Source organism: Apaloderma vittatum, unplaced genomic scaffold (assembly GCF_000703405.1).
Source record: "Apaloderma vittatum isolate BGI_N311 unplaced genomic scaffold, ASM70340v1 scaffold5145, whole genome shotgun sequence".
In the NCBI taxonomy this organism is placed as follows: domain Eukaryota; kingdom Metazoa; phylum Chordata; class Aves; order Trogoniformes; family Trogonidae; genus Apaloderma; species Apaloderma vittatum.
The window spans coordinates 1-17,474 of NW_009716360.1; the positions used below are offsets into that span (position 1 = coordinate 1).

A 17,474-nucleotide genomic window follows, 5' to 3' on the forward strand; every position below is an offset into this window, starting at 1 on the left:
AATAAATCGGAAAACGGGACGGACAGCACGGCTGCCCCTGCCCTTAGTACCTACACCCCAGAAGACATGGTACAACAGATGAAAGAACTAATCACTGAGAACAATGAGTTAAAAGGTGAGTGTGCATGTGAGCTGGTCTTGAAATGCAACAGCCTCTTCTGTGGGCTTTTTTTGTCCTATAAGTATGAATTCTGTGCTCATTTGCTCTTGCTGAATAACATTTTACACCTGGGTAGCAGGTTAAATAGTTCTGCAAGTGGCAAGGCCAATTCGGTAGGACACTTCTCACAGGTAATTAGGGACAGAACCAGGGGGAATGGTTGCAAGTTGCAACAGGGCAAGTTTAGGCTGGACATTAGGAAGAAATTCTTCACAGAAAGAGTGGTCAGATGCTGGAATAGACTGCCTGGGGACGTGGTTGAGTCACCATCCCTGGATGCGTTAAATTGTCGTTTAGATGTGGTGTTGGGTGATATGGTTTAGGGGTGACCTTGTAGTGTAGGGTTAATGGTTGGACTCGATGATCCCAAGGGTCTTTTCCAACCTGAATTGTTCTATGATTCTAGGATTCTGTGATCAAATGGAATTGGTATGGAGAACAGCCCAAGGTGTGGGTGACTTACGTGCTTTACAATTATACATGTAAGCAGTATAGCACTGTGTACCTGAGGAAACAAGGGGAAAATATCTTGCTGTGATACATTCTTTGCTCATCAACGTCCAAAAGCTTCTTTTGGTTTGTATTTTAAGACTGTTGGGAAGCTGTGTTACAGACAGACTAACATTTTGCCACAGCTGCATCAGGAAGGGTAGATACTGCACAGTGCCCAGAACAGTTTGAGTTAGGATGCTCTCTGATAGGAGCCGCCTCACCTCAGGCAGGGAGGGGAATTGGAACAGGCTGTCCTGCGCTGTGAGTAGGCTTCGAACATTTTGATGTGGCAGCACCTTCTGGACTTCAAAAGGAATTGGTCTGTCCAGGAGAAGCCGATAGGTTCCACTGAAAAAGCCTAATGATTTGAGTTTTTCAGGCAAGGCATTTATTTCTGACTCCTGGGAGTTTAGGTGTCAGATCCAAGACCAAAGGGATCTGGGAATTTTGTGTATAAAAAACAGAGGTACATCATTGTTTATATGGCAGCAAAAGCATAAAGTCATATATCTTGTGTGTTGTCATTTTACATGAGCGTTTAAATTCTGCCTAGATAGCTTTCTGGACCTCAACCAAGTTCTCTGTCTTGGAGTCTTATGGGCAGGAAAGTTGTTTCCAGAAGTGCCTGTGGTATTTTGCTAAAAGGTCCTATATCATGTAACATGATGTTTTGGGACTGTATCTACATCTGCTGTAACTCATACCTTGCCAAATCATTCTATATTTGTTTACATAACCTAAAGGATTTGTTGGCAGTTTATAATACGAGATCAGGACAATAATGGAAGTTGTTGGAAGATACAATGTATGAAAGATTTTCAAGCAACTGGCTTTGAGTTTGCTGCTTTTAAAAAGCAAATCTGAAATACTTTCATTGGCTTTTCCTAAAAACCTGTGAGCATTTTGCAGTAGTAAGACTGACATTGTTACATAGTGTGTTACCTGCACGTGGCTTCTCGGTGAGGGGGTACTGATTTTGCTGCATCAGGTATATTTTTGGAATGCTTTCAATCAAATCTTCACCAAATGTTCACGTAGAGCGTTGTTGAGCATTCTTGAGACATTTGATTTGATAGCATCCGGTTTTGTGTAGGAATTTACCAGTCTAGAATGTCTGTTTTGCCAACCAAGTCTCAGTAGTTTCAGAATCTCAACTTGGTAGTTTCATTTGGGTTGGTGATGTAACTAGCACGTGCAGCAAGTCACCAAGTACCTCTTGTGAGCAATACTTCTTGCTTGTACTTCTTGGTTTAGGAATAAGTCAAGAAGTGAGAGAATGTGGGCATGTGATCTCAGCAGTGGATTTAATGCTATTTAGCAGAGTGCTAACAGACTGTAATAAGTTTCATTTTGGTTTGGTATTTTAAGTATTTGGTATTACACCAGGAGGTTCACATTTTATACCAAATTATTGCTGACACATTTGATGCTGAAGAATGCTGAGCTCAGTGTAATGGAAATCTGCTGTTTCATGGACAAAGTATTAATGTGAATCGATGTCTTGTCTCTGGCTGTTGTTTAGAAGCCATGAAGTTGCATAACCAAGCTATGAAGGACCGATATGAGGAACTTTCCATCTGGCGGGAGAAGCAGAAAGAAGAACGAGAATTTTACGAGTTAAAGTTTAAGGAGGCTAAGCAGTGCTTGCAAGCCAAGTGCATTGAAAATGAACAGCTACAGCAACAACTTCAGAGCTTAAAGGAAAGAGAAGGAGGAGCAGAAATGGTAAATGAAGAATCAGTTGGATTTGCATTATTTTAAATTGAAAGTCTGGAGCATTCATGTCCCTTCAACACACTGGAAGGCTTGGGGATTTCTTAAAATCTCCATTTTTACCCTTAAGCTCTAACAAGATGTCTTGGCCTGACTTATTTGATAGTCTTCTCTGAGTGCAGTAATTGTGCCACGCCTGAGATAAGTTACATGTTAATTAACATTTAATTAGCAATAACAATTAACATTCTTGACATAAGAAATCAACATTTCTTGCTACCTTTCCGTTTTTTATTTTGTTTACTGTTTGGTCTCTCTTACCTTTGTCCCCCTCACTTTGCTCATCAGACTCTATTTCTCATGATCATTTAATCGCTTTTGTATTTGTGTTTCCAGGAAAAGCTGACATGTAAACAAAAAAAGAAAAAAAAGACCTGGCATCTATTTTTATTATGTTGTTCTCTTCTCATGAAAGCTCTTTTACTGAGGACAAATTAGATTTTTACTGCTCCATGGGAGTCTGACTGAGCTCTTCCTCCCTCTGTCTTACCTTTGGCTCTATAACACATTGTTTCTGATGTTGCAGGTGACATTTGGCAGGTAGTACTGAAGACACCTATGGATAAAGTCTATTAAAACAAAATGTGCTTTATCCCACGCGATCATACGAAGAGGTATTTAGCAAGACTGCCTCTAGCTGTTTTAGAACTTCTTGTACTTCAAATACTTAAAAAGCATGTTATTGACAGAGAGAGCCAACCTGCTTGAGTAATACAGCATGCAGACAAGTAAAAATAAATCTCTTCTAATTATCTCATTCCAAGAGCTTCATAGGGTAAGCCCTGATTATTCCATGATTCTTTGCAGTTTTATCAGCCAGTGGTAACTGCAGTTTAAACGGCAACGTTTTCATTTCTGATGATGATTTTTGGGCTGACACTGTCATTTAAGCCAAAATCGCTTCCTCTCTTGAATACCTTAGTTCTACCTGAGTTCTTTTTTCTTTTTAATTTTTTAGAAAGAGTATGAAAACATTTCCTCTAACAGAAAGACTAATTTAAAATTAGCTCAATTTTTCCTCTGTGTTTTACTGTTAACTGAGGTACTCTGTAGTCCATCGCTACTGTTAAGTGACATCTCTGTTTCACTCAAAATAAATCATGGATGTATTGTGTTGCCTCCCTTAGTGATACACCAGCATTCACAGGAGGATTCCTCTCAAAAACTGTACCTGTGTTAACACAGGCTGATGTGAAGCTCGCTCTTCTTCACTGGAGCTGACGCTCATTGCATCCTCTTGCAGCATAAGCACAAAATCCGAGACAGCAGCAAGTCATGCGGGTGACTGATGAGAGACACTGTCAGCATAACAAGAGTTTGGAGACTGGCCATGAGTGATAGATTAGAATGTAATTCAGACTCCAGGAATTTTCCAGAATTTACATTGATGGTATGTGGCGTAATAAAGCCTTTACCAGGGGAAGAAATTGAGGAAGAAACAAACTGACAGGGAAAGTTTCATGATGGGGAGAGGCATTTAAAGGAGATAATAAACTGAGGCTTCCTGGTTACAAAGAGGCTTGTGAGTGAGTTCTGAGGATCCTGAGGAAAGGGAAGAGGCAACAGATGAAGGACACAGTCATGATTGGAAGGAGAGATTAAGTATGGGGAGAATATCTGAGGAAGTGTCTTTGTGGAATAGAAGGAATACAGGGAGAGATTTATTCTTGGAGATGGGATGCAGAGAAATTGTATGGTGGGGAAAAGCTGAAAGTCGAGTGTGTGGCAGTACTCTCTGCACACTGGTCTTTTCTCTCTAGAATCTTAGGTAGGTTTGGGAAAAGACGAATAAGGATGAGAGTGAAAAAATACAGTGATTCTGTAGGTTAGCTGAGACCCTATGTGGTAGTGGGAGGCATCTTAGAGTCATAGAATGTTAGGAGTTGGAAGGGACGTCTGGAGATCCAATCCCTCTGCCAAAGCAAGATTGCCTAGAGTGGGCCACAGAGGAACATGTCCAGGCGGGTTTTGAAAGTCTCCAGAGCAGGAGACTCCACACCCTCCCTGGGCAGCCTGTGCCAGGGCTCCGTCACCCTCACAGGAAAGAAGTTTCTCCTCATGTTGAGGAACTTCCTATGTTCTAGCTTATGTCCATTATTCCTTGTTCTATTACTGGGCACCACTGTGAAGAGACCAGCACCTTCTTCTTGACCTCCACTCCTCAGGTATTTATATGCACAGATTCAGGCAACGATTTGCATCCTAATTCTCCAAGAACCAGAAGCATGATGCTCATCATTTGATTAACTTGGTTTCACAGGTTACACTTCTTGCTGTCTGCTGAACGATGCATAGTTTAAGGTTCTGTACACTGCACTTTTCCAGGCAAACATAAACAAAGAGGAAGGGATGCAGGACACCAGTGTTACGTTCAGGCTCTGTGCTCCTTGGCGGTTGTTTCCTTTTGGTTGGCTAACGCGCACTTTGTTTGTCCCAGGAGGGCTGCACAGCTCCCGAGAAGGAAGTGAGGCAGCTGAAATCCCAGGTTCGGCGTCTCCAGGCTGAGAAGGCAGATCTTCTAGCCATCATTTCAGAACTGCAGGTCAAGCTGAACATCTCCTCAGCAGAGGATTCCTTTGTGGAGATTAGGATGAATGTAAGTCAGGGGAATAAAAACAAAACAGTGAACTGCGGCTAGAACATTGGGTTCCAGCTTGGTCCTCATATTTTTTTGCAGACTGAATTTTCTCCTCATGCTAGGCTAAGCGAAGAGGAAGTGAAGTCTAGGTGTGACTATGGTGACAGGATTCACTTTCCAGTGAGGTAGTAGAAAGGGTGAACCTGTGCCCACGTTAATGAAAAGTCTTTATGCGTCTTTGAGGAGAACAGCAAACTGCCAGCAACAGCAGTAGCGCAAGATACGAGCCCAGTACATTTGGGAGAAGAGTTGCACGGTCTCTTAGATTGCTTGACACAGAGCACATGTGTGTTACAAGATGTAGTGGTAAAGGAATTGGAATTTATTTTTGTCCTTCCACTTCCATGCTCAGATTAATTTCACAGATAGCCTCTGTTGCATGAAAAATATTCTCTGAAAAAAACAACGTGGTCCAGCAGGTGATTTCAGACTAGTCCAAAACATGAGGAGTCTTATTCGGTTGGAATATCTGTACTATCTTTTGTCAAAGGGCAACACTTATGCATAGAGGGCGGCATTTTCTTTTGATGTTCGGGCTCGCTTTCTACTGCCAGATGTGTAGAGATGCAGGCAAACAAAACTAAGTGCTATGAGCGTTTCCCATAGGCTCAAAAATCTTACTTTTTTCGAAATGTGACAATGTGAGTCTCCACTATTCCCATAACAGCAGATCCCTCTCTGGAAAGTACAAGTGCAAGAAGAAATTAAGAGAATATAACTTAAAACTTGTTTGGAGTTGTTGAAGAAAACTTCAGACTGCAGGAAAGATTGTCCTTTGGGTTACAAAGGTCAAGGAGTGAGTTTCACAGTGGGCAAGAAAAGTGGTTCTTTTGGGAGGCAGGAGAGTGGGGTTTAGGCTTGTATTTGAAGTCACCTGCAGTGATGTTGGCTGTTGCTGTGCTGTGTTCCATCATCTTTACAAGGGAGAGCAGCCGTGGAAGTCACAGACAATAGGAGAAGGCCCAGCTTCTGTTCTGATCTGAACAGAAGAGATACTTCACATGCCTTTCCCTGTATTTAAGAGCTTCCAAAATGTGAAAGTGATATGTAGGAATTTTGTGGGTTTGTTTTTATTGCTATGATAGTAGTTTTCCCTGTTTTTCTTCCTTCCTTAAGTTGAGTAAATAAAACTGTGTCCTGCTTAGTCCAAATACCGAGTTAATAGTGTTTTTCTCTTTCCTAGGGAGGAGAAATAAATAGAACTGCACAGGAACATCAAGAAAATAGTGGTGAAATGACCAGTAACATTGCTGTCTACATGTACGTAGGTTTTTGTGTGGTGTGTATGACTCAGACTTGTGCAATGTGTTTGTGTTCAAACAGAATGTGAGGGAACTTTTTCCTATGAGGAATGCACTGGAAAATCCTGTTGTTCTAGGGCCTTGCATCCCTTTGTTGCAGTAGCTCTGCCTTCCTACCATTTCAAAAAGACTTTCAGCTTTCTGGCATTTTTTTCTTCTGATTTTCACTCGCTGACAAGAGGGAGTGCATAGTCTTGCCAGTTGGCCCAGCATTTAGGTATATCCCTGACTTGCCAACTTTTCAGGTTTTAAGGGAGGCCAAACAGAAAGGTAAAGAGAGAGGCTGCAGGGACTCTTATCCTCCCTTCTAGTCATTGGAGACCCTCTAAGAGAGTATCCATCCTCAACCTAATTATAATGATGTAAGAATCTTTTAGTTTTACAGATCTGAACATGTCTGATCTGTTTGTGTGTGGTTGGTATAAAGTCTATCACAGTGGGGTAGACAGACAGACAGACATTGCAGTGACATAGTCCTTATTTTTCAGGTTACTAGCCTTAAGATACTAGCATTCTGTTTAGGTTACTTCTCAAAATTTGATCTTTACATCAGCTCCAGGCCACAAGGGACTTTCTTGCCCCTAGCTGAACCTTTCCTCCTCATAGACACAGACAGCTGATACTATTAAACATTCCATTTTGGATACTGCCCAATTTAGCAGCTAGGCGGTTGTGGCCAAAGTCTTTTATTTACTTTGTGGCGAAAAGGATTTAGGAAACGTGAAGGGCATAAGCAGGCCAGAAAGCCGTGCTCCGTGTACAGGTTGTCGCTCCCTATGTCACTGCAGGGGACAACAGTGGCTTAATATAGTGACACAGGAAAACGTATCCCTCAGCATGCACTTAAGAAGTTGAAGCAGTGGGTGGGGGAAGTTATGGTCATGGGTGAAACTGAGAGAGTCGCTGATCACAGACCAGGCTGTGAGTGTTAAGTTTGTTGTTAGCAGTGGCTTGTGAGAACACTCTGATTACCCGGTGACATTATCTGTGGGACTTGCATATCTTTTGATGAGTATGTGGGCTGTAGCTACAAGAACAGGGGGTATTTGTGCCTCTTAAAGTATTTTCTGCCTTACCACGTGTCTTTGTCCAGCACTGAAACTTTAGACTGGTGCTGTTAACAGGTTCGATGAAATGTGATCGACTCAGGACGGCTCTATTTCTGTAAGAGTAGAACTGTGCACTAAAAATCCCCTGATAAAAGTTTTTTACTTAAAATACCCTGGCTGAACACTGTCTGTGAGGTATTGAATTTTGCTCACCAAAGACTTCTAACTCTCAGGAGCACGTAAAGGGCTATACTTGACCTTCTGTTCTGAATTACAAAAGCAGAGTTTTTAACACAGGCTGGTTTATAGCTGAGCTCCTGAAATGTACAGTGTATATAATGTGTGCATTTTACCATATAGTTAGAGGATTTTGGCTTTTGGCTTTCTGTCTAGATGAACATAAAAATGGAGCAAATGAAATACAGTATTTTATCATCAGGAAATTAGCTTACTTGATTTTTCAGTTAGTTTTATACTGGTTTTGGTTTGCTTCCTCAATAGCATCTCTGAAAAGAGCTATAGAATACTACAGAGGTGAAACATTAAAGAGATGGGGTTTTTTTCCCCCCTGCAAAAGAAAGCAATTTCTGGTGATTATTTTTAGTGGAACATGCCTCTTTTTCCTGGAAAGGAGTTAAACAGAGATAAGAAATGTTGCATGTTTAATTAGAAAAAAAATATTATTTTGGGAACAGAGAGCAGCACTTTGCAGAAGGGACTGCAAAGTAGGTCAGAATCAATGCACTGAGTTTTGACCACTTTTGATTTCCTTGCTTAAGTCCTAAATTGTTTCCCCAGCTTGAAGAGGACTGTCTGAGTGCTGTGCAAAGCAAGAACTACTTTTGCACACACGAGGACTGTGGCTAGCAGCTTGTAGGCAGATGTTGGTTCTCTGGAATGAGCTCTTTGCTCAGAATGTTAGTTTTCAGCAATGCACGAAGCGCATCAGGCTGGATCTGAGAACTAGGGATAAGGGGGAGAACTGATACCTGAGAACTAGGGATAAGTAAAATCATGGCTGTTATCGTTTACACCTGGTTTGGTTTGAAGCAGTAACAAACCTGCAGATGAATCGAAGAATTTGGAGTCTGAGGAACTAACTGTGAGCCAACTGCTGTGCTGCCTTAGAAATGAAACTCAGAAGAGGGAAAAGCTTGAGAAGGAGCTGCAGGATCTCAAAGAGAGGTATGAAGCAGGTGCAGTGTAACATTCGGAGCTGTTCTTTTTCAGCGCTGCTGTAGTTGCTAAGTCTGTGACTCAGCAGAGACAAGCTGCAGTGTCAGCGTGACCTGGATGGGGAATTTCCCAAGCATCCAGTAGCAATAACCTATTTTTATGGTAGCCCTTATAGGGATAAACCACAGATTCTCTTCCATAGGCAGAAGAGTTTCCATGTTTTATTTATTCTTTCCGACAGAACCACCGATCAAGACAAATTTTCTGTTTCCTCTTGAGTTTGAACTTTCCCCAGGTTATGTCAGAATAATGTGATGACTAATTGAGGATGCTCTCTCCCCTCACTCCTCCATAGTTATTTGGTTTTATAGGCATCATCTGCATGTGGGGCCTTAAGCAAATCACTATGTATAAAATGGGGATTGCAGTCCTCTTCATGATACTGGCAGGCTACATTTAGCAATGTGTGAGCTTGGAAAAGCTCCTTAGAAATGACTAAAATAAGTTTAATTCCAAACTTGTCTAAGAGAGGTACGAGTAAGACTTTCTGGATGTTATTTACTATGAAAGGTTGGTGTTGCAGTAATTGCTTTTACGTAGTCTTCCTAGAAGAAGTAATGAGCCATAGTGAAATGGCTCTTAGAAATCTCTGCCTCTGAAAATACCAAAGGAAAATAGAGGCAATGTTAATTACTGGATTCAGTGAACAGACTGACCCATTTCCAAAGGGTTAGCAGTTTTGGACTGTACCAAAGATCTCTCGCTGTGGACTGAATGTCACTATCCTCCACTGAACCCGCAGACTTATATATGCATTTAAATTAAATATACATGCTGGGTATCCTGTGCTCTTCAGGAACCCTCATGGTTCTGTGGGCTTTCTTGTGTATCTGTGCTTTCAGTTCTGCCTATTGTTTGCGGCTGTGATGTTAGACAGTACATCACTTGCATGAAATCCCTGGATAGTCACAATCTCAGCTGAAATGTAGGCTAAATCCATTTTTATTGGCTCTTTCTGTTTTCCAGACTGTCAAAGCTGGAAAAGGAAACCAGCAACTGCCTGGAGAGTGGGACACAAACTGAACAGGAAGAAGAGGATAGTTCAGAGGCTGTAAGTACCTGTCCTGAGTTGAAATTTAACAACATGCAGTTTACTTGTTGAGGCCAACAACCTCAGGACCTAGATTTCCCCTTTCACAGGAATCCTGCACAGGGTATGGAAATGAATTCTGAACTCTCCAATCTGTATCTTAAAGGTGTTTCCAAATTACACCAGCCACCAAAAAGAGGTGAGATTGGTGACCGAGAATTAGGGAGGCACAGCATAACTGCAAGTGTACTTCATTGCCCTCACCACGCCCACTAAAGAAAGAGAGATTCAGTCATTTCTAGCTCAAGAAAGTCTTCTGGGCTGGGTGTTTCCTTGCTGCTGGCTCAGGCAGCTTTTGGGTCAGAGTGCAATGAGAGAGTACTGTAAGACAGACTTTAGATGTTAAGCTAGTACAGCAGCTGGTGTGTGGGTTTTGTCAAGGTTTTGGTGGAACATGTTACGATAGTAGGGCCTAAATATCTCAGACAGTCCTTTTCACCAGGGTCCAAGAGTTCACAGTCCAGCTTTACTAGCAGTCATAGTCTTGCCAGTGATATATGGTTTCATTTGCTGACACATTTTGTGTTAAGGCAGTTTGTACTGCAAATAGAAACACCATCACCTTACAATAATCAGTGCTTTCATCTGGGAGTGTGATTGCATTCGTTGGATTGTTGGGGAAAATAATTTTGCGGCTTGTTTTGCAGCCATGATGGTAGAAGAACAATCTCTTTTTGCTTTTGAGACAGAAAAGACATAGGGCAGTGTGCTTTGAGTGTTGACACTGTTATATGCAGTCCCTTTTGCTTGTTACAACTGGGGAATGGTACTAGCTTGGGCAGCTTGTGGAGGGTGTCTCAGCAACGTTGTCAGTAGACAGCTGAGTTCTGTGTGCCTCTCGGTGACACTGGCTGTGTTCCACACCTCTGCTTTGAGATGAAAGCTGGAAGTGTTCACAGGTCGTCATGGATGAACAACTTCTGGGGAAGTGAGGGGCTTTCCCTCTTAGAAAACTGAGGCTTTTCCTCAAGGAAATAGGGCAGCATCATGCACTTGATACACCTGGTATCTTTTTAGCCACAGCCACCCAGCTCATTCCCAAGCTGAACTTCCAATGCATTTGAGGGAATAAGACGTTATCCATGATAATTACAGAGACAGTTAAACTAATGATAACATGATGATGAGATTCAGATGCTTTTTTTAGGAAAGCTCCAGGATGTACCTCCAGAGACTACAAACCAGCAGGAACCAAAGCTTTCATGTCTTCCAGAGTGTGGGGATATATTTTAAGAAATGGAAACTCTGAGGTGTGCTTTGGATCTTGGGTTGGAGGAAAACCGAGCTGCTGTTTGTTTCCTCCTCTTGCTTTTTGCCTGTCTTCAGGGTATTTCAGTGATCTTGATTGAAATGAAAAGGGCCAGAAACTCTTGGCAAAACTGATTACAGTTTTACTAGAAATCATCTTGGTTTGCAGCAATGTCAGCAGACTGGAAGCCTACCCTAGGGATAGATAATTTGTTTATGTTCCTTTGGTAATTGTGAAGCTTTGTGGATGGGGACTTACTACTGAGTAGAGTGTAACAGTGCATACTCTGTTTTCTCTGGAGAAAGAGTGATACTTCCTGCTTACATCTCCTAGGCTGTAACTCTGCTGTCTTGAATTGTCCCTATGTAATTTTCCTTTTTTTTTTTCTGTCAAAGGTTGGCAGTGAAGTAGAAGCCCTAAATTCTCAAGTTTGTGCTCTGTTTAAAGAGCTTCACGAAGCACATGAGAAGTTAAAAGAAGCAGAATTGATTCAGAAGAAGCTTCAAGAAAAGTAAGGTTCAGAAAAATAAAAGTTCTGCCATGACACCCATCAATATATATTCCTATGACAGCTCCCACCTTGGAAAACACACTATGTCTACAAGCATCAACTTAAATATCTGTTTCATAGAAATACTGTAAAAGATTGCTCCTTCTTTGTAAGCAGAGATGAAAGTGAAGAAATACAGTAATTGTCAGAAAATCTGAGCTGCCAACCCAGTTCTACAAATAGAACCCTTGAGTTTTAAGGTTTCAGTTTTAACCCTTCCTGATGTAAAGCAAAATCGTTCTTGTTTTCTACTTCATATAATCAATCCCTGTTCTACTTTAAGAGGAAGAAACTAATGGACCTGGTTATGACCTTTTTCACATGAACTGTTTGTCCCTTTGAAGACCAATTATGTGAGTTACAAAAAGGAGTTGAAAGACTCTCACCATAGTTCAGTTTTCTGTCAAATTCCAGTTCTTCGAGAATCATAATAATAAGAAAGCAGTGATTTCAGTAGCTTTGTTTTCTGATGGTTATGTATAAGTTCATTTTTTGTCTTTCGTTTTTCTTCATCAGTATAAGCCTTTAAAGTGAACCATACACAGATTCTCCTAGCAATGTGCCTAGTGTGCCAAATCCTTTGGGAAAAGGTGAACAAGAGAGATCAACCGTTTTTCCGTCACACAGATTCTCCTAGTAATGTGCCTAGTGTGCCAAATCCTTTGGGAACAGGTGAACAAGAGAGATCAACCGTTTTTCCGTGTTCTGTCAGGTGCCAAGTACTGGAAAGAAAAAGCTCAGCTGCTGCATCAGACTTGGAGGAGAAGCAGCAGCTAATATACACCGTCAAGAAGCTGGAACTTCAGGTGGAGAGCATGCAAGCAGAGGTCAGGCTGGAACAAGCCAAGACACATGAAGAAAAGTGAGTATGACTTGGGTTTATATTCCAGGGAGGTTTTGCCAGTGAGGAAGTGAAGTCCAAGAGAACCTGGCCAAAGGGAATTGAATCTGAAATACCAGTTTTATGTTCTGCAATCTCTGAAACTGTGTTACGCTTGTAGAGTCTGAACTAGAAACCTGCATTCACCTCAGTGTCTATGTCACTTTGAATCCTGTGTCTCCACATTAGGCCCAAACTTTATTCTGTCATCTACTAAACCCCTCACTTAAGAAAAATTGAGCTGTCAGCTCTGACTTTTATCTTCCTTTTGTCCTAAAGTCAAAAATGGAATAGTGTCAAGTATAACATGGCAGGAGAAAAGTAACAGCAGCTGTCCCACTGCCTAGCAGGGGTAAATGCTGCCACATCTTGGAGGGCAGGGACAAGTCAGGTGCTGACAATGACGGGCAAGTGACATTAGTGAAGAGGTTTGTGGTCCATACAGTACATTTGCAACTAGGAGAGGCGAGTGTGGAGTGAAGGTGAGGTAAAGAGACTTGCTGTTTGCTCTGGCTCCCTGCTCCCTTTCATGTGCAGTCCATGTAAGGAGTGTGGAAATGTCAGTCCAAGCTGTACAGAAAGGCTGAACTTCCTGCAGGACGTGTCTTCAGCTGCCAAAAAACCTGATTGTTATCTTTTGGAGCCTCTGTGTGGTTCTTCTCCTGATGAATTCTCCTTTGCTTGAAGTCTCTGAGTCAAAACTTGGATGTCTTCCTAAGAGGGGTGTTACATTTTGAACAGAATTTGTGAGCTTGATATAAAAATTTTGGGTGATGGATTATTGCATGTGAAATGCAGATGATCAGTGAGGACATTTGTTTGGACTCACTCTGTGGACAGCAGCACACAACTCATTGGAAGAGAGGTGTTGAGACACGGAGCATCAGAAATGCAGATTCACTTGCTGAGAGCTCATGATGGCTTTTTTCCTAAATTCTAACGGCTAATTTAGATTTCAAAGAGTTGTTAAGTGTTTCAAACTTGTACCTCTTTTCTTGTCATAAACAGGGCAAGATACAGTAGCTTGCAGGATGCATATAACAAACTCCTTCCTGAACTCACTGAGGCAACGAAAAAAATCAATGAAATGAAACTCAAAGAGGTAAATTCATCACAAGAAGAAGTCAGAATTAATTAGGAGGGCGCAGGAAGGGATGGAAGAATGTATGTAGGAACAGATTTGGGCAGGAAACAAATGTTATCCTTTCCACATAATGTAGCAGGTGACACAGCAGCGTTGCTCTGATAAACATAGATCCTATTCTGTCAGTTACAGAAAATTTTATCCACACATCAGTACTTTCATGGTGTTTTGTAGATAAAGGTCTAATCTACAGTGCAGTGTGGAGTCCAGTCCTTAGAGATCAGTGCTATGCAAAGGCATATCGGTGTTCCTGCAGCATAATCTGGAAATGTGTGACGGTAGCCCTCAAAACATTTTTATAATTTTAAATGGAATGCCTGCCACAGTGAGGTCTTGTTCAGAACGGAGGTTCCATGCAAGTGCTAGATTCTTCTGTGTAATTTTGGGAAGTGGGAAAACATCCTTGGCAGTGCAGGTTGGGGAGTTCCCTTTTAACTTGATACAATGTAGTCTGAAAGTGCAAAACTAGTCTTTAAAGTAAGATACCAGTCACCCCTGCTGTCTTATTCGGTGTTCATCTGATGACCAAAATTCGAAGCTTTTCCAAGGGCAGGAGTAGTAAGAGGCAAAGTTACTTCAGGCAGGGTCGTATTCTGAGTTCATCTCATAAACATAGTTCTTCCTTGCAGCGGGACAGAGTGGATAAAGTTGTGGTAGAACAACTGAACGCAAAGGTGGAGTTGGCAGAACAAGCCCTTGCTGCAAAGCAGCTCCAGATAGATGAAATGAAGCAGATAATTGCTAAGCAAGAGGAGGACCTTGAAACCATGGCTGTGCTCCGTGCTCAGGTATCAGCTCTTCTTCAGGAACTGGCTAATTCTCCCCTGCCAATATTCAGAAACCAGAGGGAGGTATTTAATGGCTCACTCTGGAATACTGAATGCATTTCCTTATTCCTAAATTGCAAAACATTATTCCCTTACTTGGCCTGCTTTGCAGATCCCTGCAGAGCCTTTACCACTATATCCTGCAGTTCTGTAGGAGGAACTGTGTATGCTGGAGTCTGGCACAATAAACACAAGTTGGAAATACGCGTGTTTGTGTATCTAAAACCACTGCATGTGTTTCAGGGATGATTTTTCTTAAACCAGCGTGTGTAAGCAGTGACTGAAAAAGGTCTGCATCATGTTTAAGGCACAGAACTAGTGAAAGATGTGCCTGCTCACTGCAGGGAGGTTGGACTAGATGACCTTTAAAGGTCCCTTCCAGCCCAACACATTCTATGATTCTGTGATCTTGACCCAGTTCCACTGTCTGTGCGATAGATTTGTTTGTGTCATCGGTCAAATCACCTTCTCACTGCTTGTCCGTGCCTCACCTCTGCCTCTGTACAGCAGAGGGCAGTAGCACTGTCCCAGGTAAGAAACTGGAAGTATCTTATGCAGAATCCAGAAACCACTCAGTCTTCTTCACCTTGTTAAGTGGTGTGGGTCTTCACTCTGCAGTTTGTAGGTGCTGTAGGAGTGCTTTGAGTAGATGCAGACTATGATAGAGGTTTGGTATTTTGGCATGTAATACATGACTGTGCTTCAGTCTTCAGTTACAAATTCGCAGAGTGATTTCATTTCTCTGATCAGATGGAGGTGTACTGTTCTGATTTCCATGCTGAGAGGGCAGCAAGAGAGAAGATCCATGAGGAGAAGGAGCAGTTGGCTGTCCAGCTGGCATATCTGCTAAAAGAGCAGCAAAACCTTGAGGAGCTTGGCCGGTGAGAACAGATTTTGGCTGAGGTGCCTTTGGACTGTCTTGTTACCCTGTGTGCTGGGGTTGGCCACCATCGTCTCGCTGTCATCTCAGCAGAAAGGCAAACAACTTTGCAGATATTTATTTCTTGGTTAATTTGAATTTTAAACGAGAAAAAAAATTAATCAATGACTTCTCATTTTAATTTTGTGATAGAATCTCTGTAAGGTATCTTAGAACTTCCTTGGGTGCCTTAGCGAGTTGTCACTTTGGATGATTCATGCTTGGTAAATTCTCCCTGCTGACTCATGTGAGTTTCTTTGGGTTCTGGCCTCAATTCTAGTGGTGAATCTGCAGCTCAGCTTGCTGCCTGTGTGCCCGGGGTATCTGTTGCTTCCCCGGGGGGCAGTGGTAAGTGGGTACTCAGAGTTTCAAGTACTGTGATACCCTGAAATTGCACCACTTAGCACTCTCCGTTGTAAGAGAGAAAAAACCGAGATATTAACCATGTGACCTCCACTCATATTGGGGAAGCCATGGGTACAAGAAGCATGCCCAGAATTTAAACAATCAAGTTATGTTTCACATTCACTGCACACTGAACCCTTTTTGTGGTATTACTTGCTTTTCTGCTTTAACCAAATTTGCAGTTTGCCCTGAATAGCTGAGAGCTCCTGAGGTTTTCCAAAGAAGTATGCCCCACATCCCGAGGTGTGTAGCTACCCAAATCTGCAGGGGTCAGTTGTATGACCCTGAAAAAAACTTGGCACAATCTCACAAAGCAGTGGTGTTTTTAGGTCCCGTTTCTGAGCAAGAGTTGCGAACTAAACGCATGACCAGTTGACATAATTTACTTGCAAATCCTTTTACCTTTTCTGGAGACAAAGGGAAATGTACCTTTCGCTGAGTCTTTGGGGTTTTTTTTGGAGCCCTTGGCTTATTTTTTTATTATTTATTTATTCTCCTTAGAAATTCTTTGGCGGAGATGCAGAATCGCCACGGAGCCAGGGCACCAGATCGGGAACACTCACCTCGCCTTCTCCAAAGAGGTACCGCAATCAACCTCTCCAGCTCACGGGGCCAGGCCCTGCTGCATTCAGTTTAAACTTGCTCAGTTTAAACTGAGTTTAAACTTGCTTATTTTAAACTACTTAGCTGGAGGCAGCTCTCCTGTAGCAGCTGGATAGCTGCAGAGAGCATGGTTCTCTGGCTCTTAGGAGCAAGCCACTCCGCAAAAAGGGTGGGAAAATCAAGTGATGTAACAGGTAATCATTTATTTTCTCTGCTTGCAGGAACTGGTAGTCAAGACTGGCCAGAGCAGCGCAATATCTCAGTATATTCATGTCCCAAATGTGAAGAAATTCTACCTGATTTGGACACACTGCAGATTCACGTTATGGACTGCATTAACTGAGTGACGCCCTCCAGTTCCTCATCTGGAATTTCACCTGCTCAAACACATTGGGTGGTTTGTTTGGTTTTGTTTTTTCTTTTTTTTTTTTTTTTTCCTGCTCAAATAGTGCTTGACTCTACATCCCGTGAAGGAGGTTTTCAGGGTTTTTCTCATTAATTCAATGGGAAAAGGGTAAAACTCCTAAACTGTCCTGTACTCACTAATCTTGTTTTAATCTGCTTTAGGAAGGGAATTTTTATAGGTTAAAAACATGGATGCATTAAAGAACTCCCAGTGTGTCTGCTGCTGCTATAAGGAACATTCCCCCAATGTGCTCTGCTTTTAGGGCTCGCCCACAGAACAGGCCTGAATCACTGAAGTCAGAAGGGAGATAGGATGTATGCTGATCAATTAAAAGTACTGTGAGCCTGTAAATACTTCGTCTCTTATATACTATATATCAGGAAACTAATATATTTAAAAAAAAAAAGCTGTTTGAGAAGCTTTCAGCGAAATGGAACAGTGCTGTATTCATCGAGCATTTGAAATGCACCCTGCTCTTGCTCCAGATGGCAGTTTTATTGCTGCCCTTTTGACCATACTAATCTGATGTTAAATTTTTGATGGCTTATGTAACTTGTTGCTTTAGCCAGATGTGGGTATGGTTTAAAAGAGATCATTTAGGCCTGATCTATGTAGTTCCTGGTTTACCCGTCACTTGGGTTTATAGAATTGTTAATTTTTAAGGTGTTGTCTTGATTCTTTATTAGAATTAATTTGAACCTGTACAGTGTTGTGCTAGAAAGCGTGGAAATGGATGTAACCTAATTTAAAAA

At 41.9% G+C, this 17,474-nt stretch overlaps 1 protein-coding gene across 1 annotated transcript; it reads left to right on the top strand.

The window, feature by feature from the left end:
• Positions 1-3: 3 nt before the first annotated feature.
• Positions 4-16,659, top strand: OPTN (optineurin; the record flags this gene model as incomplete). Its single annotated transcript, XM_009869491.1, has 13 exons — positions 4-115; positions 2,175-2,377; positions 4,863-5,021; positions 6,247-6,323; positions 8,464-8,598; positions 9,616-9,700; positions 11,384-11,499; positions 12,251-12,400; positions 13,427-13,520; positions 14,192-14,350; positions 15,140-15,270; positions 16,215-16,294; positions 16,538-16,659. Coding segments are annotated over 13 exons (1,623 nt in total), but the record flags the coding sequence as incomplete, so codon positions are not given.
• Positions 16,660-17,474: the final 815 nt, after the last annotated feature.